The following is a 23,821-nucleotide window of genomic DNA, read 5'->3' on the forward strand; positions in this document are numbered from 1 at the left end:
TCTACAAGAGTTTTAAATTGAATAAAACCAGTTGCAAAAGCAAGGTAAAAAAGAATTTAGAAACAACATAGATAGAAAATTCACCACATACATTGACCAATCGTGGTGTTAGTGTTCTTCCTTGAATACCCCAAGCTCATGCATTGCCGTATGCAATCAGGATCCATTCCTCCTCCATCATCTTTAACATTAATAAGTCACCACTTGATGTTAGAAAAACCTCACAACACAAATCTAATAAACTATAATATAAATAAAAAATTAGTACACAGATTCATATTGATTCCCAAATACCTTGAACAAGTAAAGCAGCACTATTATCCCGTGGGCATGCTATCTTGTCCACATTGACAAATGTAGCTCCATTGTTTATCTGCTTTCAAAATGTGCAAACAAGCAATGATATGAGCAATCATTAATTGAAAAACAAGGTATGGAACAGAAAAGTGTGTTTTACAGCATCCATCAAGCTGGTTAAATAAAGGTTCAGAAGAAAATATGAACAGAAATGGGGGGGAAGACCGCACATTTTTAAAGAAAATAAAAACTCTAAAAAAATATTACCTCGTCTACTGAGTTATCAAGCAGCTCTGCTATGGCTATGTACCATATAAAACAAAACAAACACAAACAAGAGGATGTCAGAAATATACATCTTCACCGTGAAGGTTTAATATTTAATAACAAACTCCTAAATATCAACATGCTACAGGACGAATCATTCACAAGTGTACCTCCAAGTGCCCACTTATGAGAAGTCGCATTAGAGTGAAGAAATTTAGGATGGACACGAACATGATCCATGCCATCTGGAACACAAAATGAGATTTTACATATAAATAATTGTTAATACCTAGAGAAGAACTATGGAATGGAAGTGGAATTCAACAAACCATACGTATGATTATAAAAGTGGATAGAATTGACAGAATTACAGAACATTATAAGGTAGCATAAGTTGAAGAGAATTAATACTTTGAAGGGTTGTTTTCCCGGTTGATCGAACATCATAATCACCAGCTTTCCAAAATTCTCTGCATAATCCAGTTTCTGCAGAATGTTGTTGCCATCCAGAACTTGATCGTTGGGCATCTCTGTGGGGTGTTTGCACTAGGCCTCTGTGATCAAACTGTGTACTAGAATTATAAGCCTGTGCACTAAGATTGGGAACCTGTTTAATTGGATTCACTACTAAAGGATTTCCTTTAGCAGAATCTGCCTCATTAATAGGCTGTTCAATTGCTTCGAGTTTGGGAGTCCCAGGTACACAATAACTCTTCCTGCTATCTGTACCTGAACCTGGGAATGTAGCCTCTGTCACGTCAGCTTCAGCACTTGTATCAATCATGCAGTCCTCTTCATCACTGCTTAGATCTATAACCTCTAGGGAGGCCATGGTTATCTGTACTGCATGTATAACACATACAAAGCATGAGAACAAGTAAGCATTTCAGACCACAAAGTTGTCAATCAAATGATTGTCAGAATAAACTGGGAATTTGCATGCTCATTGATTTCTGCAATCTGTAGGTACAGGTATACAAACAAACAAACGTTGCCTCTTAGGTAAAACAAACGTTGCCATGACATTTCACGAAGTCAAACTCTTTAAATTCTGCAACAGTTGATTGCTAAGACATTATGGTGAGATTATATAAACCAACAGACATGATAATTCCATAGTCCATTATTTGTAAATATTTTTGACACTTAAGAAACCTGCTTAAAAGATTGTGTAAATTTTTATCAAATTTTCTCCTAAGATATTTAGAATGATGATTTTTTATGCAATGATGATTTTTTACTAAAAAAGGGTTCCTGGGTTAGTTCTAGAATCTGCAAAGACAAATTAGGTAGCCTAATCCATGGAACCAGTAGATCAATCTTACCAAACCAAAATCAAATGCCTGAAACTAGATTCTCAAAGTCGAGCGGGTACATAGTGTAATGTCCCCTTTTGTTGCCAGCATCAGAATTTTAGGGATTAGCCTTAAACTGGATCCTCATAGGCTAATGATAGAATTTTTCTATGCTTATGAAGTTGCATAAAATTAGGGTCATTTTTTGTAAAATGTAAAGCCAAAGAAAGCAAGGAAAGATTCTTTTCTTGCTAGCTAAGTAAAGTAGCTGGGCTTTATATTATGCAACATTGCTGAAGCAAACTTGTATTATATTGTGAAGAATAAGTTTGATGTTAGGCTGAATAGAAGATCCAGCATTTGTAGGTTTTCCCCACATTGGGGCTTCGTGGGTATATCTGTGTTATTGTCTTTTTGAGATTGGGGTCTTCTGAGGATTGATTTATCTCCAACATTCAAGGATTTATGGATTTGGCCTTTGTTTGATATCATTTGGACTGCATTTGCCATACTTATTATGTATAGTAAGTCAGGAGTAATAGAGATGAACCCTTTCTATTTTTAGAAAGTGTATTTGGTCACATGGGGAATTATGTGGAGAGATTCCTATTTCATACGGCATGGTAATCAAACAAGTATTTCAAGAGATATTAAAGTTCAAGTGACTTACGTGATTTATTTAAATATTTTAATGTTATTATAAGGTTATAAAGTAACTAAAAGACGAATTGGCTTTTTATCCCACATTGCCTAGTTGTTTGTGTCTTCCCTCATGTCGAGGTTATAAAAGCGTGGAGCTACATTGGGATTGAGACCATGAGATATGTTATTATCCAAAATATAAAAGATTGCTTAAATGTGACTGAATTACTCTCGAGGATGAAACCCCTTGGGATAATTGGAGAAGTTGGACATAACCCCAGCCTCTCGTTGGAGTCTTTATTTCAGAAGTGGAGTGCAGTATGAGAAATCAAATTACGTGGAATTCGCTCCAAGAAGTAAGTTATTAGCAAATAGGAGCAGTTGAGCATTTTAAAACTAATGGACATTAGCATAATTTGATTCTCAGTATAGGATAGCAGCAAGGAAATCACAAGAGTGTTAGTATCAACGTGATTGACTGTCAGCAGCATGGAACTCGATAGAATATTATCCATCATTGTCGCAACTTGAAGGAGACTGTAGCATTAAGCATTTGGGAGGAATGGTATTTGATTTATGAGAAGGGATGCTCCATTCAGCAGGTAGTGCATTATAAGCTGGGTGTATTAAGTTAACAGTAGGGTGCGGCATTGTTGAAGAAGGCTACAGTAGCTTACAGGGGATCACAGTCATCATAACAAGTGCCGGCAACTACCTTCAGCAGCCCGATAACACACAACAATTAAGACTCCCTTGTACGTGCATTACTGGCCACGGCATCAGGCATTCAGTCCAGTCACGGCAATACCAGTATTGACTGCCATAAGTGACAGGGAGGAGATCACAGACCAAACACCTTCATTACCAGGGTCGGCTCCAACAGTCAATGCAATGGTAGCAGTGGTATTGGTGTGGAGTGTACCTGAAATTATACTCACACAAGGGCAGACCCAATTGGAGGCATACTGGCAGCCACACCTCCTTGATTATCATCCAGGTTCCATTTTGTTAGTTCTGTATGCATCAAGTAAATGTCCATTCTCTGATTTGTGTAGACATTCAGTATATTACGCTAACATCCTTCATATGTTTGAAATTCGGGTAGTCTATCACCCATTGTTTACCTCTGGAACACATTATGAATGCTGAACGTTCTACCATACATGTTGTTACATTGTTAATTCTCTATATTGTAGTGGGATTGCATTAGCTGAGTAAATCAGTCGGTTATTAATTTAAATATATTCTGAAATAGAACAGCAGTTGCTCTTGCTGTACGTGTTAAGTTTTACAGTGGTATCAGAATTTTCGTACCAGGCTGCTCATAAACTGTTTGACAAAATTCCGCTAGTCCAAGTTTGAATTCTTTGATCAAACCAAGCAGGGATACTTACACATAGCAATACTGAAATCTTCACCAAGAATTTATGGCAAGTGAAGAATTGTACCACTTTTGATTTATAAGGCTTCTTATTCTATTCAACAATATCTACTGAGCATATACATATATCCCTCTTCAATGGCACCACTCATGTGTACACAAGGCTGTTGGCAACATCTTTCCATCAGGCCCTCCATTGTTCATAGTCTACGCTTCAAACATGGGAACTTAATAAAAGCAGCAGAAAAATGTTCAACTTCTATCAAACAATTTCAATGGGAAAAAAAATGGTTATGTTGGTCTCTTGTTGGACATTAATAATTTATCTTATCTAACCTTTGTATTATATTATAGATAACTGGACACAAAACAAGAAAAGGGCATGCCTCTACAATTTTAGCCTGGTAAGAAAGAGTTGGACCCTATAGTCCTACCCTAGGTGTTCATTTCTACCTCAAACAGAGAACCAGTAGAAATAAAACATATTAATGTCCACGAGTGATCAAAATAGGTCAATGTATATGGATATGACATATATGCTATTAATGGTGTTGGTAAAAGATGCATATAACAACACACTGATACATGGGTTATCAAAATAGGTGAATGGAAATGTATATGACATATGTACCCTAGGTTGAGCACATCATTTTGAAGCAGTTGCACATCATAATATTTAATGTTAACAGACTCTAACCAGTACATAGAATAAAATATAAATTATTAAGAAAAATAGTATTAGACAATCTTCCAAAAAGAAATCTTATATTCATCTTGTCCACTAATAACTAACACCTTTAACTGGCTATCCACCATCTCTTTGTAACTCCATGTATCTTTCACAGTTGCTGGAGTGGATATTACACATTGAATCCTGATGGGTGTTAAAGCTGCTTTTTGTTGCAACAATTCCCAATCATAAAGCTAGCGCGAGTTCAATAATAAAAGAGCATCAAACTTCAATAGTTAGTCCTCGTCCAAGTTACTTGAAATATAATATCGCAGCAAAATAACATTCTCAAAAATCCCCAGATGGGTGACCCCAATGAGGTAAAGTTTAATGTAGCATAGTGATATTGAAAGACGAAACCAAAATGGTCATTAAAAATGAAATGTTTCTTCTTAGAAGCTGATTTTCATAAAATCCTGGACACAATAGATAAGTCTCAAACAGTTAAAAGTACTTCTGCATGGACAAGGTAGAAAGCAATGAATCTGAAACCAACAGAGTACAGATAGAATATGTTTCCCTGAAACAGTTCCTCATTTCCTTAGTGGGGACAGACCTGAAAATTATCAAGCCTCATTCCACTGTATAGAATTTTGCAATAGATCCATGCCTGCTGAAGTTGTTAGCCTTCATTAGTCAACCTAGGTGGAGACATCAGTCTACAAGCTCAAAAAACTGGACAACATTTTTTTTATTCCCTATATGTGTATGCACGAGTAATAACGTAATCAGATTGATCTGTTCAATGCATAGAGATGAGTTCAATCTTCCATTTTATATCTTTCACATACCTTTTACAAAGGTTGTGTCACTAAAGGGTTGTGACTATTCTTTAATAAACAGTCACTCCTTGACCATGATCCCACCCCTTAACTAAATCTTTATTATTCTTTTGACTAAGTGCTACCATGATTTCCAAGCCATCCCAGACAAACGAGAAAAATGGAAACAATTTTCGAAACTCAAGGACAGTGAATGTAGGTACTAGAAATTAGACTCTCCCCACTACCTGGTATGGCCAAGGATGTCGAAGACGTCCCCCAACTGTCTCAAGGGCAGACGTCCATCCCTACCAGCAGCAACTAAAAAGTGATGCCAATCTTTGAATTATTTGCAAAAGAAAATTCTCAACATGGGCCCCCACACTTCAATGTGATGCAGGAGCATCAGCACAAGAAAAGATCATCATGGAAAATGGAAGGTTGATCAAAGGCAAAGAAGACTGTGAACCAATAAAGTGGCATGTTCTAGAGCCTATCATGGCCTTGGTAGGTTTTCAAAATGGCAAAGATGTAATGAATCCTAAAGGGCCTGTGAAGGCCCTTAGGATCTCAAATAGGGATTTAAGGGTAGAAAGGGCATATGAATTCAAATGGAGTCTTTCGGAGTCTAGGATTGACCTATTAGGCAAGTGGGCAAAGTTAGATTGTTGTTTTAATCAATAAAATGTAAGTTGAAAATTCAAATTCTTGAATTCAACGGTTAGCTTTCTTTTGGAAGGAAAGTTGTTTTAAGTTGATTTATGCATAACTAAGGTTGGAAACTAATTCCAATCTGGTGGAGTAGTTATTAAGGAGGTTTTATGAACCTTTGAAGGCATTGTACGGTGGGCAGCAATTGTAGAGCATTCATTTGTACAGATTGTGCAAGGAAATCAAGAGAAACTCCATTTTGTGAATGAAGTCTTAATGTTTTTCATTTAGTTTTGTGTTCAGAAGTTATATATCATTGGAGAATACTGTATATTGTATATGAATCCATTTCACATGCTTTGAAGTTGCTTGCTGATTTCTGGTCTTGCATTTTGGTGCGGACAGCATTAGGAATAGTGCTCTTTATTGCTGATTTTGTATAGTCTTGATGTTTTGGATGACCATTCCATGAATGACTTGCTGATTCTCATGGAATGACTCATCCCTAACCTGTACAATGATGTACTAACCCTGACATATGCAGATGAGAGTTTGTTGATGGCGATCACCCATGAAAGGAGTGAAAATGCCAATGGTGAAGGAAAGTGTATGTACGGAGCAGCAGCAAGAATTTTCGCCATTGGAGGCTATTGTTTTGTGATTGGAAGTGATTGAGTATGCCAAGGACAAGGTGAATCCACCTTTGATTGATCCCAGAAGTGTGGGGATAACATTTAATTAGAAAGCCCTAGTTTTAGGGGTTTGAGGGAAGCAATTTGGGGCTTTTGGTGTTGCGGGCACTTTGAGTCTAATTCCTTTCGGATTTATGACATTGAAGACCTAAGAAAATACTGTCTAAAGTGGGAAGACTGCAAAGTGAAGAGAACTTATAGTTCCTTTGTTAAATTGCTCACTTTTTATACATTTTAAAGACACCTTATAAGGACAGTCAGATTTGGTCCAAAAGAACCCTATGTAAGCTTTGGATATGTTGAAGAATGGCCAAATGGGTATCCAAAAAGCCATAGAGTTGAGTTAGTTCTTTGGGAAAGTTGGAAGTAAAACAAGCATCTTTATCGCTGGAGGCTGAATTGGGGCAACTAGGCCTAAAAGGCAATTTTGGGAGATTTGAAGGGTTGGAGAGTTGAAACCTGTTTGAAACCTTAAGAATCCTTAAATCCAAGTCATAACCATCAAAATATATCAACCCTAGCATTTAGAACCTTGGGGAGGAGGTCTTGTTAGGTTTTGAGGGTATTTGAGCGCATAAGGCCTTGGGAATACTAGGCAACTTACACAAATTGCTGAACTTGTAGTTGGGCCATCCATACACCACCCTTACCTCTGCATCACAAGGCATCCCTAAAATGACTAACACTCACCTCTATGCTCATTCCCTCATTCATTTTCACTTTGAAGACAACAAGAAAGGAGTGAGAACTTCAAAGCAGCAGGGGTCAACAAAGAGAAATCAAAAAAGGTAACAATAGGGCTCCAAGGAGCATTTGGAGGAGTTGAAGCATTGAAGGTGAGTCCATTCTTTCATATTTGGTTTTTTTTCACAGGTTTTTTCATAGTTTACAGAAAAATGTCCATCAAATGTCTGGATTTTTTTTCCTCCTTATACTTCACTAGTTTGGGCTTGCATTACACTCATTAAACATAAGCAGCAGCAGTGGTAGAGGTCATAGTGAATCATGATGAAGAATGGCCAGGGGAAAATTGGGGATGGTAGCAGAAGTGTTGGCAGTGAAGCACAAGATGCACCTGACAAATTTGAAATCCTTTCGGTAGTCTTAAAAGACTTTGTAGAAGACTCTTTTAACCCCAAAAGCCTCTTCTTTGCCTTGCTCATCCATAGGCGTCATAAAGAAAAATTCAGGTTGAAGTAGGGTGTATATGTGTCATATATACAAAAGTGTAATGGTCTCATTTTTTGGGTGTTTCGTGCAAAGGAATAAAAATTTGTAAAAATCTGAAGGAGGATGCAAAATTAGAGTGCTATAGATTACATGTAGAAGCAGAAAGCAAGTCTAAATGTCTGCATTTATCAATGCTACAGCCCTAACAGCCATCTACTCATCATTCTTGTGTTATTTATATGTACTGACAATAATAGTGTGGAAGCCAAAAACTTGAAAAAGAAAAGAGGAAGGCTAATGATAGTGGTCACCGATGGTCGAATTCGGTTTTGTTCAATGTGCAAGCATGGGAATCAACAAAAAATTCCATTGGTGATTTCTTTTATGCCTATGCCAAATTTATTTCATGTGGCCCGTTCTCCTTCAAAACAATGATCAAGGATGCAGCTAATGCTGGTCCATCTTTTGTATCCCCTGGAGATCATAAACTACAAACTGCCCTCCTTGACAGAGCATGTTCAAAGGTGAGTCTGGTGATGCTGGACATAAGTCATACATGGATGAGGAGAGGTTGTTCCATTGTGATAGACAAGTGGACTAATATTAGCCATCGGTCCACTCATCACCATCAGTCACATGCACAGTTGGCTCTTATTTTCTTAGAGCCGTTGATTGTTCAGAGAAGCATAAGGATGCAGCCTTTCAATTTAGCATTTTGAGAGACACCATAGAAGAGGTTGGGTCCTTAAAAGTTATTCAGATGGTCGCCGATTTAACATATATGTATAGATTGGTTGGTTTGATGGCAGAGGGTGCTTACAACCACATCTTTTGGACTGCATGTTGTGGTCATGCATTGAAGGACATAGGGAAATTGGATTGGGTAATGGAAGTGGTGGCACAAGGTACAAATATTCAAATATTCATTTGCAACCAACACACCTCGCACTCTTTGCAACTTTTTCAAAGGAGGTATTTCTCAAACCTATAGAGACAAGATATGCCAGTTGCTTCATTTTGATAGAGAGAGAGTTGAGGTGCATGATGCTCTACAAATGATGGTACTGCAATCAGAGTGGAATATATGACCACCTGCTGCACCGCTCCTGAAGGAAACGCCATCAAACAATGGATTCAATGATGACTGGTGGTCCACTATGAGGCCAGACATGGTTGATTTTCAGATTTAATTTTAAAATTAGAAATTTCTTTCATATTTTCAGATTTTAGATTTCTGATTTTCAAACATTTTATTAAAAAAAATCTGATTGTGTTCTTAGCAAATATGTTTGCTCCATTATCTATCCTATTGTAGTTGTCATCAGTTATGCTGATGCAAACTCTCCTAGTCTTGAAGAGATATATGAGACTTTTGACAACACGATTCAAAAGATGGAGGTATTTTAGCTCAAGATAATTAATTGGACTTATATGAGGAGTATATTAAACCCATTGCCATGTAGAGGTCAAACACTACAAAAACTATACTTCATATTACAGTCTTTGCACTAAATCTAAAATGGTATGAACCAAAGCCTGGAAGCTCTCGTCCTTATGATGATGTCGAAAAGGGACGTGGGTTGATGAAGGTCCTTCAAAGGATATATTCACCTAAGCAACCTGGTATACTTCGTGAGCAATGGGTTGCCTTCTCAAAACTTGAAGGTCCAAACTTCAGCACACCAAAGGCAAAGAATAGTAATGGCACAATATGCAATATTGGATGGTGGCAATGGCATGGGTCAAACATGCCAAAGTTGAGGACACTTGCCAATTGCCTCCTCTCACAGGTTGCTAGTTCCTTTGTTGTAGAGAGGAACTGATCTACATATGGCTTTATCCACTCCATCAAGAGGAATAGGCTATGGCGAGACGAGCGGAGAAGTTAATGGTTATGCGTAGTGCTCTATGACTTAGGATCGTTAGATGCCAAAGTATCGATAGTCCCCAGCATTGTGGTGGGTACTGGTACTTATCTCGAAGACGCCACACAAGGCCATGAGGACATCAAACTGTACGTACTGCTTGGCATTCCATTGGATGATGCAACCTTCGAGGCTCAAGTTGATAGCGGCAATGACACTAAAATGGATCAAGATTATGGGCAGCAGCACACTATCATTATTTCACTTTTGAGCTTTGACTTTGAGACTTTGAGTACAAGTATTTGGGGATTTTTGACATTATATGATAGATGGATTCAACTATAATTGATTTATGATATGATACTTTTCATTTTATGGAAACTTACAATGTTTGGGCATTTTGATTCCAGATTCAATGAATTATATCTATGAGAATGAAATTATGAATGTATCAAATTAAATTTTGAACTCTCATTTTAAGTTTTAACTCAATTGATATGTTCTGTGATGAATGATTTTAGATTTATCAATGTTATATCATATGAATATATTTGAAATTTAGGATTTCTGTATACAGGTTAATTTTCCCAATTTTTATATAGTTGTCCTCACTAGGCATTGCCTACTCCGAGAAAAAAAAAATCACCCATCTCCCCATTCCTGGAAGCCCATTTCCCCGTCCCCACATCCCAAAAACTTGGGGTAACTACAGTTTTCTCTCATCACTCTAAGGGAAGGAACAAGGACATTTTGTAACAGCATCAAATTAATTTAGATTGACCCAATGTTTGCCAATAAATTAGTATCTTCTGGGTTCTCTCTAGTTATTGAACCTAGTGTCATGTCGTATATGATAAAGATGTTTCCAAGTTGGAGGGACTTTACACAAAAAAAAGTTATTTATATTTCTGATCATCCCCCATTAGGAGCTCTTGGAAGTTGTTACTTAAGGCTGAACTCTAAATTGAATGTCTTACTGCTACACCTATAAGGGATTTATCTTTGAACCAAAACTAAGCTGATTTAGAAGAGATCAGACATAACCTAATCATGATTAACTCATGGAATTTTAAACTAGAGCTACTAGCTGTATTCAACTCTAATCCATCAGACACAGAGAATTCTGAATCTAAAGTTACATTGCTTCAAAATAAACTAATTTACATTTTCTGGAAATTGAAAGACATTTAATCTAAAGCACCTTTTTGCTGAAATAAAAAAAAGGGGTTGTCTCTTGCACAAATAGCAAGATTTGTATAAGAACAAGAGGTTGATAGATTACAAAACAAATCAAAACAAACTTTTTATGTTGGTCCGTCTCAAAAGAAAAGAATGTGGTTGCCCATTCAATCAGTTGTAGCCTCCCAACACCCAGTCTTGCCTATACCGGAAGTGGAAGATAAATGAGTAGAAATTACCAACTACAAAAAAGTCCACTGGATACGGCATTTAAAATGGAGGCAAGAGACATTGTTAATCAAGCCATTGGATGTTGTCTCTATATCAATGGTCTTCCTTTTAACTTTGTGAGATCACCATATGTAATGCCCCCTTTTTGAGACATTAGGAAATTTAAAGACATATTCATATAATATTAAAATTGACTATGAGAGCATAAATTAAATTTATAAAAGGTCAATTTAATACTATAAAGTGGGCTAAAAGTGACAATGAGGGATAAGACGAAAAGACAGGAAGGGAGTCGAAGAGTCACAGCTTTGAGGATTAAAAGGAGAGCCTTATTCATTCGGGGATATGTTTTTGATATGGAATTGGTTTGAGATTTTCTCTTGGAGAAAATTAGGAAGCTTTGGCTTCAGCCGCTTGGAGGACTAAAACCCACAAGCCGGGGGACAGTGGACAAAAACCCATCGTATTGGAGACATCATTTCGGGTGTCTCACTTGTGCTTACATTGTATTCTGGTTTCAGTGTTTCCAATCTAACTGTATTTCTGTTTTAAGATTGGAAATAGTCATTATCCATGTTATTGCTGATGTATAATGCTGGAGTTTTTGGAATGAACGTTTGCTAGTTATACATTGATTTATGGTGCTAGTTATAACTGGTTATTTGCTGGAAATTATGATATAAATTTATGTTTATGAATCTGAAATAATTTGAGGAAAAAGCTGGGTCTAATATTCGTAGGGGATACTTCACCATATTAGAAGGAAATGGTGTCAATCATCAATAGTGCACCAGCTGGTTACACAAGTCCTGGGTATGAAAAGATGTGTACCACCATACTGAAAAAAGAGAGGACTATTATAAAGAAATCTCTTCAACCAATTAGAGATTCTTGGATCATTTTGAGTGTTTGCATTGTTTCCGACAAATGGAAAAACACTAGAAACTATCCATTGCTTAATGTTATTGCAGTGTTTACCAAAGGGGCAATGTTTGCATTGTTTCCGACAGATGGAAAGACACTAGAAACTATCCATTGCTTAATGTTATTGCAGTGTCCACCAAAGAGGCAATGTTTTTTAGTCTACTTATTGTGAAGCGGAAGTGAAAGATGCACACTTCATTTCCAGGACTCTCATTGAGTCCATAGAGATGGTGAGTAGTGAGAATGCGGTTCTAGTAATCACAAACAAAGCAAAAAATTGTAGGGTTGCAGGTGCTTTGGTTGAGGACCAATATGACCAAAAAATTTTGACACAATGCACTATACACTCCCTCAACTTGGCTATGCAACAAATTCTCAAATAGAGTGGGTGAAACAAATACACCGAGAGGGGGAGGAGATCCAAATGTTTATGATGAACCACCAAATGTCACAATCAATATTCAAAACTTTCTCGAAATGGAAGAGGTTGAAGGTAAATTGTAATAACTAAATTTAATTTATTTATTTACATTTAACAAATTTTGTCATCTTCAATTATCAATTTGTATATAAATTTGCTTAATATTTATTGACCTATTGTTACTAACTTAAGTTGTTGAGACCCGATTTGCACCTCATACTATTGTTAAGAGACAACTTCTCCAGCTACAAGAAGCATTGTACCAAATGGTTATTTCCAACCAATGGGTTGTATTGGAGGCTTCACATTTAGAGAGGACGCAAAAGGTCAACATATAGGTCTTAGTTAACAGTTGGTGGGTGCAATATGTATTAGGTTTCACTGAGCCTATCATAACAATGCTCCAATTTTCTGATACTAATACACCTTGTTTGAGGATATCTATGATGGCATGGACACAAAGGTAGAAGGCAAAAGTTACAATATGAAAACATGACAATGACCCCATAGAATGTGAAACCTTGTACAAGAATGTGGAAACAACCATTCATCATCGTTGGAAAAAGACGACCACCCTATTGCACCTCAAGGCATATGCCCCATCTCCGAGTGCTATAGCAAGGAAGTACTTTCTATGCCAAGGAGATTAGCACCATATACAAATGAAGAAGTTGCTAATGGGTACAAAAAAGATTTTGAAAGACTCTTCACAGATGAAAAGTGCAGAAGACAAAGTTAGGATGCAGTTAGGCTTGTTTGTCTCAGGAAGAAGTCATGGTCCAACAGCTATTAATGACCAAAACAACATGGAAGCATAGCAAGGAAGTACTTTCTATGCCAAGGAGATTAGCACCATATACAAATGAAGAAGTTGCTAATGGGTACAAAAAAGCTTTTGAAAGACTCTTCACAGATGAAAAGTGCAAAAGACAAAGTTAGGATGGAGTTAGGCTTGTTTGTCTCAAGAAGAAGTCATGGTCCAACAGCATTAATGACCAAAACAACATGGAAGCTATTACATGGCAGTACCTCTATTGTCAACCATTTAAAAATCTCCAACCTCTTGCAATCAAAATCCTCTCACAAGTAAGTTTTTTTTGGTTTGTTTTTTAACCACTTGTATTTTACAATTAGTACTTAAACATTTTTTAATCTACTTCACATTTCTATTTTCATTTTTGTGAACATTGTCCAGGTTGCAAGTTCTTTTGTTGCTGAACGGAATTAGAATACATACTCCTTTATACACTCAGTGAAGCCTAACCGATTATGTTCAAAAATAGTTGAAGACTTAATTTATGTTCATTGCAACTTACGTCTTGAGTCACAAAAGGATCCAAACTACAAGGATGGGGCAACAAAGCTTTGGGATGTAGCCAGTGTGCCAACTTGGATGTAATCGTTGAGGATCTTATTAGACTTGCTATAGATTATAATGATGTTTACATCCCGACACATGGTGCATCTAGTGCAATTAACACCGCCTTGGGTTCAAATGATCTTGAATTTGCAGCAGCTGAAGATGAAGATTATTTTTTTTATAATCCTTATGCTTCTGATTAGTGAGTCCTGATTGATGAATCATGAACTACATTTTGATTTTGAAATTGTAATGATTTTCTGATTTTCACTAGAATCGTGAACCATATATGATATGGCTTATTTGAATATTTGTAAACTATCAGTTGGCATTTAATATTTATCTTGATCAATGATGAAGTATCGTACTATCAAATGATTTAATTCGATATCTTTCGTGCACTTTTTTGTATATTTATTATTTATATATGTGAAATATATATATATATATATACCTACCCAAACACAACCAAAACCCCTGAAAAAAATTCAAACCCGCATATCAAGTTTCGTACCCGAACCGATAACTTAGTTAAAAATAATAATCACCTTCTCTAAATACCGCATTATTATAAATCAATATTTACAATAGAGACAAAAGGCTCTATTTATAAGAGATTACAAGACGGTGTTTCTATAAAAAACCAATGTAAACAAAAACAAAAAGTGACACAAACTAAACCAAGATGACCATCAAAAACATTATAGTATTTTAACAACATGGGTCAATGAATTTGAATAAAAAACTACATAGTTGAATATTGATAGAAATATCGCTAGTAGTTCCCTTTCACTATCCAATAGCCTCCTAGGCTTCTTGCATGCTTTGACATATGGGAATGAACAACTAGAGTCAACATGTTTATGTTGTGTTACTAGGTGCACTAAGGACCAACATCTATGGGACCACCAGAATGCAAGGCCTCATAGTGTATTTTATAAATTTACCACTACACAAACATGCCCTACCATACAAAAGCCAAATCGGTCTAGGTTTAGATCCTAGGCTAGATTTGACCTAATAAAATTCAAGGCTTGTATATTAGCCCCAAGTACATGTAAGACATACCTAAGCCAAATGCACAAGGCCTACTATCTATGGATATACCCAAGCCATTTTATATATGGTAACACCTAGGCAAACCCAAATGAAGGGGTAGAAAAACACATTTTCAAAAAGAAACAATTTTTTTAAAGTAAAAAAGAGCATTAAAACATAATGAATCCCAGCTAACCCTAAAATGTATTTTTTGTTATCAACAAAACACAAACCACAAATAATTGTTATTCCTATCTCTCATTGCTTAGGTTTTATCTGTTAAGATTATAGCTACAATCAAATTGATTTAATCTTAAGATGCAATGTAGATATATATTATAATTATAATACATATACACACACACACACACACATATAATATATTATACATACATACATACATACATATATATATATATATATATATATATATATATATATATATATATATATATATATATATATATATATATATATATATCATATGTTATATTGTGATTTATATTGTTAATATATATTAACTAATAATGATTAACTATAGAGATGTCTCCTCTCATATTTACAAGTCCTCAAATCTGCATTTGGGAAATATCTATAACAATGGCAATATAATTACATTTGCAGAAACGATCAATGTTACTCAACATAGTCCTATTCTATATTAGACCTACTATGAATTATTATTAGAAATATGAGAATTTACTCTGTCAGAGATCTTGTGAACAATCAACATGGTATCAGAGCTTAACTGATAGAGACAAAAGATAAACAGTGAAATTCTTACTAAAATTCAGATTTGCATTCAGATCTAAAGGAGCGAAAGGATAAGGAAAGTCAAGGTCAAAGGAAAATGACAGAAAAATTGGAGGAAGCAGGCAAGCAGGCAAAACTGAAAGACATTGAACTCGTTAGGAAGAACATGGGAATGATGCATTTTGACTAGTCACGAGAAAAACAATAGAAGAGATAGAAGGGACAAACACTTTAGCACAAAATACAAAATACACTTGCAGAGGAGAATGGAGTTCATGCCCAAGCACGGTAGGGCCCCCCCCTACAATTCTATGGTTCCATACTCCCATTTCCTGTATGTTCAATACCCTCGATTTAGTCTGAACTGGCAATCTGTGTACGATAATTGGAGACATCTTCAACGAGATGGAAAACTTATCTGGTTTGACAGGGATGCGTAGAGAACCCAAAATCTATCATAAGAATTGGAAAAACTCAAAAATTATTAGATTTAGCCGTTTTGGAAAATCTTGAATTTTTTTGGTGAAAAAAATTTTTTTGATAGTGAAATTGGATTTAGAGTTTGAATTTTGACTGCTAGGAAAAGGATTTATTTTGTTTACAAAAAAAAATTGAAATTGTATTGCAAAATTGAAATTGAATTAAATTGCAAAATCGCATTAAATTAGTTGAAATTTTGCCTAGGGGATTTTAAAATATTAAAGGAGATTGATAAATCAGAATTATTGCCAAAACATTATTAAATGAAAATTTTGGCATCTCCTAGGCTTACCTTGTTTCTATTTTGCAATTTTTTATCAAAATTGGCAATTAAATGAGCCAATTTTACTATGGGCTAAGTAATTTTAATGTTGCATTTAAATCTAGGCCATTAATTAAGGGGCTAATTTAATTTTGTTTTTCCTCTAGGCAGATCGGCCCACTTGGAGAGGCAAAATGTGTTGTATAAGAGGGGCTTCCCCTCCTCTTATTTCCTCATTCCTTTTTTCCTCTTCCTCCTTGGATGTGCAATTTTCTTCTAAGGGAAGTGAATTTCAGCTTGGGCAATTTTTTGGGACAGATTCACCATTTCTTGACGGCATTTTTCTCCTTCTTGTTTGGGCAAATTTCTGCCCTAGGACGATTTTGGAGCAGATCTGATTTTTTTCATCTTGGGCAATTTTTTGGATTCTCCATCTTTGGCAGCTATTTTCTCCTTCTAGAATTTGACGATTTTATTTGGTGAAGAGGCTATATGATTTAAGATCTGATTTTTGGCAAGTGTGGGCAATTTCAAGGTAGACAAAACTGTAATTTTTGCTAGGGCATCATATTTTGAAAGAGGCTTAAAATTTTTGAAATCTGATCTGAATTTGAAGAGGGCCCGATTATTGGTAAAGACAGATTTAAGGTAAAATTCTATTCATTCTTTGAGGTGAAGATTGGTTTTAAGGGCAGATTCTATTCCTTGTTCTTGCTTAGTCCGTTTCCCTTATTTTCTTCTTGCATTCATCATCCACCACTTCATCATTCTATTAATAGGCTGAAGTTGGGAGATACAAGTGTATATTTCATGATAGGACATTTGGAGAGGCAAAAATTAGCTAGACTACCCTAGAATTGAAGTTGGGAGATATAAGTGTAGTCCATCCTAACGTAATGAAGAGGCAGAAATAAGTGATAGTCCCATCCCTAGGAAAGAAGTTTGGAGATTGATAAATGTAGAGATAGGACTTGGACAGGCAAAAATAAGCTAGATTCCATCGATAGAAAGAAGGTTGGAGATTGATAAGTGTAGTCCATATCATTTAGAATGAAGAGGCAGAAATAAGTGTTTAGAATGGTAGATGTTAGTGCAAGCAAGAACCCAAAGGGAACGAATACCAAAAAACACAAAGAAGACATGATGCCTAAGCCCACCTTCTTCTCGAAAGTGAGGTGAATAAGTGATACCAATATCGATACAGTGAACATGGTACAGTCTATGTTCCACGAGGACACGTCACCTATGCTTTTTGGCTCATACCCATCTCGAGGATGAAATGGGAACGCAGGGACAAATTTGTATCGTCCCCAAAGCTGTCCCCTTTTTGCCAAATTCGGAAACGTCCGCTAAACGGCAAAAAAAATTGGGCAAGAAACTTGGGGACGGCTAGTAGTACCAGGGCCGGCAAACTTCTAGCCCCCCTTTTTTCCAGCTAGTCGGGTAAAGGCAAAACAATAAATTTTACTTTTTGTGTGGGTCCGTAGTTGTCCTAAAGACATAATAAAAATGTGCAAACCATATTTGTCCATTAAAACACTATAACACTAACTCTTCTTCTCATTTTAAGATATGATGTACTTGCTAAGAGGGAAAAAAAAGCATAGTGCAACGCAACAACAGTAGCAGCAGTGAGGAAACATTGCATTTAGTATTTTTATATACTACTTAATATTTTAGTTGCACTTCTCTTTATTCTATTTTGATTTCATGTATAATACTTGGAGACTTTAGGCATTTTGATTTTACTACATATGTATGTGATATGTTATAATGGAGGTACTTAATATTTTTCATTTAATAATTTTCCGTGTATTGATCTTGTAAAATGACAAAATGTCTATGATGAATGGTTTATCAATGTTATGATATGCATACTTGAATTTTGTCTCTATATAAAAAAATCCACTATGTTTTTAATCATCGTCCCCTAAGGTCCTATCCTCTAAATTTTGGCTTTGACCCATCCCCGTCCCCTAAAACGTCCCCATCCCAGAAACTCCATGGAGCATAGGGTACAGTTGAACGACAAATTGAAGGAAGGACAATCCCCCATGGCAAAGATCTACAAGAGCAGAATTGTACATGCGGCGGCTTTCCCTCCTACCTTGCCTTGTTCAGAATTGGTAATGGAATGTGCATCCCGATTTAATATTGTTACTAAATCAGTCATTTTTTATGAAGGGAAGAGAGTGTTAGCCAACAGCAGCAAACAAGTGGTTGAAGAAGTATTTAATACTCCCCAGTATAAAGGCATGACAGTGGTAATGATGAATCAAGCAGCCAAATTATTTCTGGATAATCAGGAGGCTTATTTCATTCATCTAAAGCAGAATTGATTACATTGAGGCAAAAAGGGAGTCACTAAATTATCAACGCTCACCAAGTCATATTTCAAATCAGAGTACAACGATCTTATTGTGCTTCTTAGTCGAATCATGGGCGTAACTCAAGATATGCAATTCGAAAACTGGATATACTACTTTATTGATGAAATTGAAAATGGAAAGAGAAAGTTTGATTGGGCTAGAATCATAAGTGAAAATTTAGAATTGCAACTTAGGATAGTGCAAAATCAAAAGCAATTCTATATGGGCTCTTATCTTTTCTATCTGATTGCAAGACTATATCAAAATCCTGGGCTTAAGGCTTTAGGAGTGATTGGCAATGGGTCAGGGCAATGTTTGGTGCACGAGTGTTATCCACAGCTTCATTTGCACAACACCAAAGATTATTAAATGTTTTATGACACCTTTGCCATGAAGACGGGTAAGGATATTACAAGGGACACTTGGTAAGAGGCTTTAATTGGAAGCGGAAGCAAAAGTTATGAAGTATGGATGTCGGTTCATCCAATTTCTGCAATTTACATATATCAAAGTAGCAAGAAGTACAGTTTGTCCTAAGAGATTTCCAAGGTACCCACCCAAAAAGGTAGTTTTGATGGAGTTGGCTAGGCAACTTGAGCATTATGACAAGATGATGAAACTTAAAGGTGAGACGGGGATTACCTTCTCATTTGGAATAAGCAATGATACTTGCCCCAATCCTATCGCCTTTGCAATTGTGGAGAAAGAGTTAAAATGGTATCATCTAGGATGGTATAAAGCAAGACAAGAATTCAATCCTAATGGTCTTATCAAGGCATCTCATGAAAACACATTTAAACATATTCCTACCATAGAAGATTTTTGGGCCAATGCACAGGATGACTTTCATGTGAGGAAGCTAGCTTTCTCAAGGTTGTCAATGAGCATGATGAGGGCATCAGATGGAGAGAACTTGATATTCCCGATCAACTGGAAGATGATGAAAATGTGCTAAGAGAAATTATGATACAATAAATAGAACACAATTGGGTCCAGTGGATTGGGACGATCATCAGGATCCTTCCTTAGAGGCAGTTACAAGGACAGAGGATCTATACACAGAGTCATGGTACAATAAGAAGTTAAGACAATTACAAAGTTGAAAGGTACGCCTTACTTATGAGAAGATGAAACCAGAGGAAGGTCCAGCAGAGTCAGTCGGACAAAAAGGTGAAGGCAATAGCCAGCAACAAAGATTGATTAAGAGCAAGAAGAGAAATCAGGAGGTTGAGAAAAGTTGGGGAAGGTTGCCATCAAGAAGAAACATTTGGGCAACCTTGCCTCCCTCAGTACCTTTATCAGATATGCGAAAGAATATGAGAAAGATCATGAGAAGACACTGCAAGTAGCAAGCAACATGATGAATTCAGCTAAGCTCAAGATGAAGCACACGCTTTGCCCTCCCATGAAGGAAGTCAATGACAGAGTAACCAAGATCATTGCCTTCACTAAAAAGATGAAAGAAAAGGGTAGAATTATATTAGAAGATCATTTGATCTAAGCCCAAGTGGCAATTTCTCCTTTCTTTTGGGTAGGAGATGTATCTGATTTTGATTGGCTACTATTTTGGTGCCTTCTCCTTGGTTGCCACTTTTCCTTTTTACTCATTGGTTCATTGATGAGGTGGCATCTTCTCATTCGTCGATGGGGTGGCAACCCTAATTAGGGTTTCTGGGATCTAATATGGATCGTTGATTTTGCCTCTTAATCTCTACCATTGGTTGTAATTTTGGCCCCTATATAAGGCCATTTGCTCTCATTTGTAAAGGGTTGAAGAAAATTGTTGCTTAAGATAATACCAAAATTACCTCTCTTTATCATTGTTGTGACTTGCATGGTGATTAAAAACATTTGGTGTTATTGCATGGTTTCTACTTCCAATAGTTAGAGTTAATTTCATTGAAGTTATTAAAGTAGATTTTATTTCAAAAAAGTTGTTAAGAGTAAGAGTAGATGGATAGTTGTATAGTGATATTAGTGGATGTTTGATAGGGATCTATAAACTAGGACACTAGCATCCTAGCGGCTGGTTAGGAGGCCTTGCGTGGTAATCTAGTCTTCTTTTTTTTCCCCTTGAATCATTGCATCTGTGGAGGTAGAGCCACTGGTAAACTTTCATCAAATTTGATCCCCGTCCATTTGCTAATCTTTCCATTCGTAGGAGTGGAGGTAAAGTAGTAAATAATTGAGTAATTGGAGTTCATTCTTAAAAAGTCAAAAAAGGAGAAGCATCATTGGTAGACATACCCTCCATCATCACCATTAACATTATTTGGCGCTCATTTACTTTACAAACCCAGACATCATCATCATCACAACTAGAGTTCGACAATCCTTAAATGAACAACGTAAGGGTGTCTACATGATTAACCAGCAAATCACATTAATATAACTGAGTTAGTCTCCACAGGTGTAAGGAACATTAGAGTTTTTCTCATGTCCTCATGAGTATTTACTTTTCAAGAAAGGGATTGAGTGTTTGATATTCGTATCAAGTATTCAATCGCTATATGTTGTGTATTGGTACAAAACTAACATCAACAATACTTCCTTGCTATAAAGCACCATCATTTTAGCCTTATGGGTATAAACAAGTTACAAATATCGATAGTGGAATCAGGGATGACATCCCTGAAATTGAATTGTATGTCAACAACTCGTGCCAACTGAAGTACTTGTTTTAAGTACACACCGAAGAAGATTGATCATTTCCCCATCCCTTGTGCTAGCTTATATTTAATTCCTCTGTCCACTTATATACTTTAACACGTAATAATCTCCTATTCATTCTCCATCATATATCAATGTTTGCGATCCCCTTCTTAATGCTTCATAGTGGGATTGATGATGCAAGATGAGTGTCCATGAAAATAAATGATGGCACCCATTAATTATTGTAAGAGATAGAGATATTTGGCAACTACATAAATCCAAGTTGTTGTTTGTTGGAGGACGATGATCTTCATGCTTTTTTTTGGAGGACGATAAAGCCATGCCTTTCAAATCGCACTACTGGATCGTTGGCTCCATGTGACATCGCATAAGACTGCTATTGGAGGATCTTGTTCCTTGGTTAAGCCTATGAAACATTAGAAAGCTTAGTGACGAGGATTACCAAAATACGGATGGTGCAAACAAATGCATCAGATGATGTTAAATGTCTCTTTCATATAGCATCGAATTATAGATTGGATAATTCACTGTATCTAGGCTATGCATGTCAAGATTACTCTCGACCCCATATGCTCTTGTATTCATCAAATTTATACCACTTAAGGCGAAATTCAAATTGGGCAAACAATATTCCTTGGCGTTGGGCATATATATACTACTCCATATGTCGGTCCGTCGAACTGGAAGCTGTCTGTCTGACCTAATTCTCATTATTTTTTTAAATTATATATATGTACACACACACACACACACACATATATATCATTGTTCAATGGAAACATAAAAAGAAATTAATCAATTACCTAGGTAGTAGTATCTTCATCAAGTCCAACCGTGATTATTGAGGAAGATTGACAGTGATACGAGAAACTAATTAAGGGTGTGTGACATTGTGTGCGAAAAGAAAGAGATCGATCATGTAATTGAATCTGCAAGTTACCACATATTCAAGGCATGTATAATTAAAATTGATTTACAAGGTATTATGAAGATGGATGTGTATTTGTGAACCCTTCTTTCACCACCATAAGGTACTCACATGCTTAAAGTACTCCCATGTGTGGAGAAATAGTGCATATAGATCCCACTGACTTTTTATGGAAAGCGATAAGTCGTCAAAAGTTGAATAAGAAGATTGAGTCTTCGTGTTGTTCTCACTATTGATAGAATGCCTCTCCTCTTTATAATAGTGCATTGATCGCAAATAAATAGTGAAGAGAAATAAAAACTAAGGCCACAAAAGACATAACTGCAGACTAGCAAAGATTTTAGTTTGATTTTACATTCTTCAGCTCTTGAGTAGCATATTTAAAGTTTGATGACTCACTGTAGGAAATTTTGATGTTTACTACAATAAAATATCAAATCGCCTATTTTTGTGACCTATGCACTACAATGTTGAATGAGGTATGTCAAGGTCAACCCGAGGGTGCTTTGAATGCAAACGGAACCTATTAAACAATGTCTTCACAAATGGTTCCAATGTCATTGCTAAGATGACTTAATGCCAATGTCTTTGCTACAAATCTGCTGAAATATGTTTTGATGATTAAAGTAATGCGAGCCTTTCACAAGGACTACAATTCTAATGTCAATTTACAAAGCTTAGCTTGGTGGATGTTCATGCATGAGTGAAAACTCCATAAAATGGACTATGTGGAAATTTTACATTGTGGGGGGAATAAAACCAATGTTACATTCCCATTAGACGAAGACATCATCTTATTTGATGCATATGAGCCTTCATTGGAGTAACTTCTATCGGAGAAGTTGAGATAAGTATTTATTATTTCTAAGTATTGTATTTACTTGTTTATAGTCTCTTACTTATATGATTAATAAGTCATTTTCCTTTATATACTATTGTTCCTTGATGTACAGGGATATTCCTTTAGGAAAAGAAGAATGGTGCATTAGGAATGTTGCTGAGGCATTTTTAATGGGTGATAACATCTGGGACTATAAATAAAGTCAAGACAAGGGACTCCTATTGAGAGGGAGTATACCGTGATGAGATTTTGCTCAAATATAATTGAGATTGAGTATTATTCCATTAAGAGGGAGTATGGCACTTCTTCAATGATGACACAAGAGCTTAGAAAATTATTTCTGAGAGAGTCCAAAAATACATGTGTGACTGCATTAGTTTTGATAAATATAATTGAGATTGAGTATTACTTCATTAAGAGGGAGTATGGCACTTCTTCAAAGATGACACAGGAGCTTAGAAAATTAATTCTGAGAGGAAGTCCAAAAATACATGTGTGACTGCATTAGTTTTGATGGGCCTAATATTGTGTACATCATGAGGAAATAACAACTTATCACTAGAAAGTCAGAAGGTTGATATCAGATGGAGTTTGACAAGCATCCTTAGGTG

At 36.2% G+C, this 23,821-nt stretch overlaps 1 protein-coding gene across 2 annotated transcripts in view; it reads right to left on the reverse strand.

Annotated features, from left to right (window-relative positions):
- LOC149544847 (protein MICRORCHIDIA 2-like) overlaps nt 1-23,821 on the reverse strand; it is a 114,062-nt gene that overhangs the window by 83,926 nt on the left and 6,315 nt on the right. Inside the window, exons 2-6 of one of the 2 annotated variants that reach the window (XM_089795426.1) lie at nt 976-1,402; nt 735-809; nt 565-599; nt 295-373; nt 92-181 (exon numbers count right to left, since the gene is read on the reverse strand). In XM_089795426.1, coding sequence (XP_089651552.1) covers nt 92-181; nt 295-373; nt 565-599; nt 735-809; nt 976-1,396 — 700 coding nt within the window. In that variant the 5' untranslated portion in view covers nt 1,397-1,402. Of the gene's footprint in view, nt 1-91; nt 182-294; nt 374-564; nt 600-734; nt 810-975; nt 1,408-23,821 lie in introns of both variants that reach the window. The other variant, XM_089795425.1, reaches the window with a different exon arrangement.

The sequence above is a fragment of the Cupressus sempervirens genome, chromosome 8, assembly GCF_028749045.1.
Source record: "Cupressus sempervirens isolate cs-2001-9-10 chromosome 8, ASM2874904v1, whole genome shotgun sequence".
Taxonomy (NCBI): Eukaryota; Viridiplantae; Streptophyta; class Pinopsida; order Cupressales; family Cupressaceae; genus Cupressus; species Cupressus sempervirens.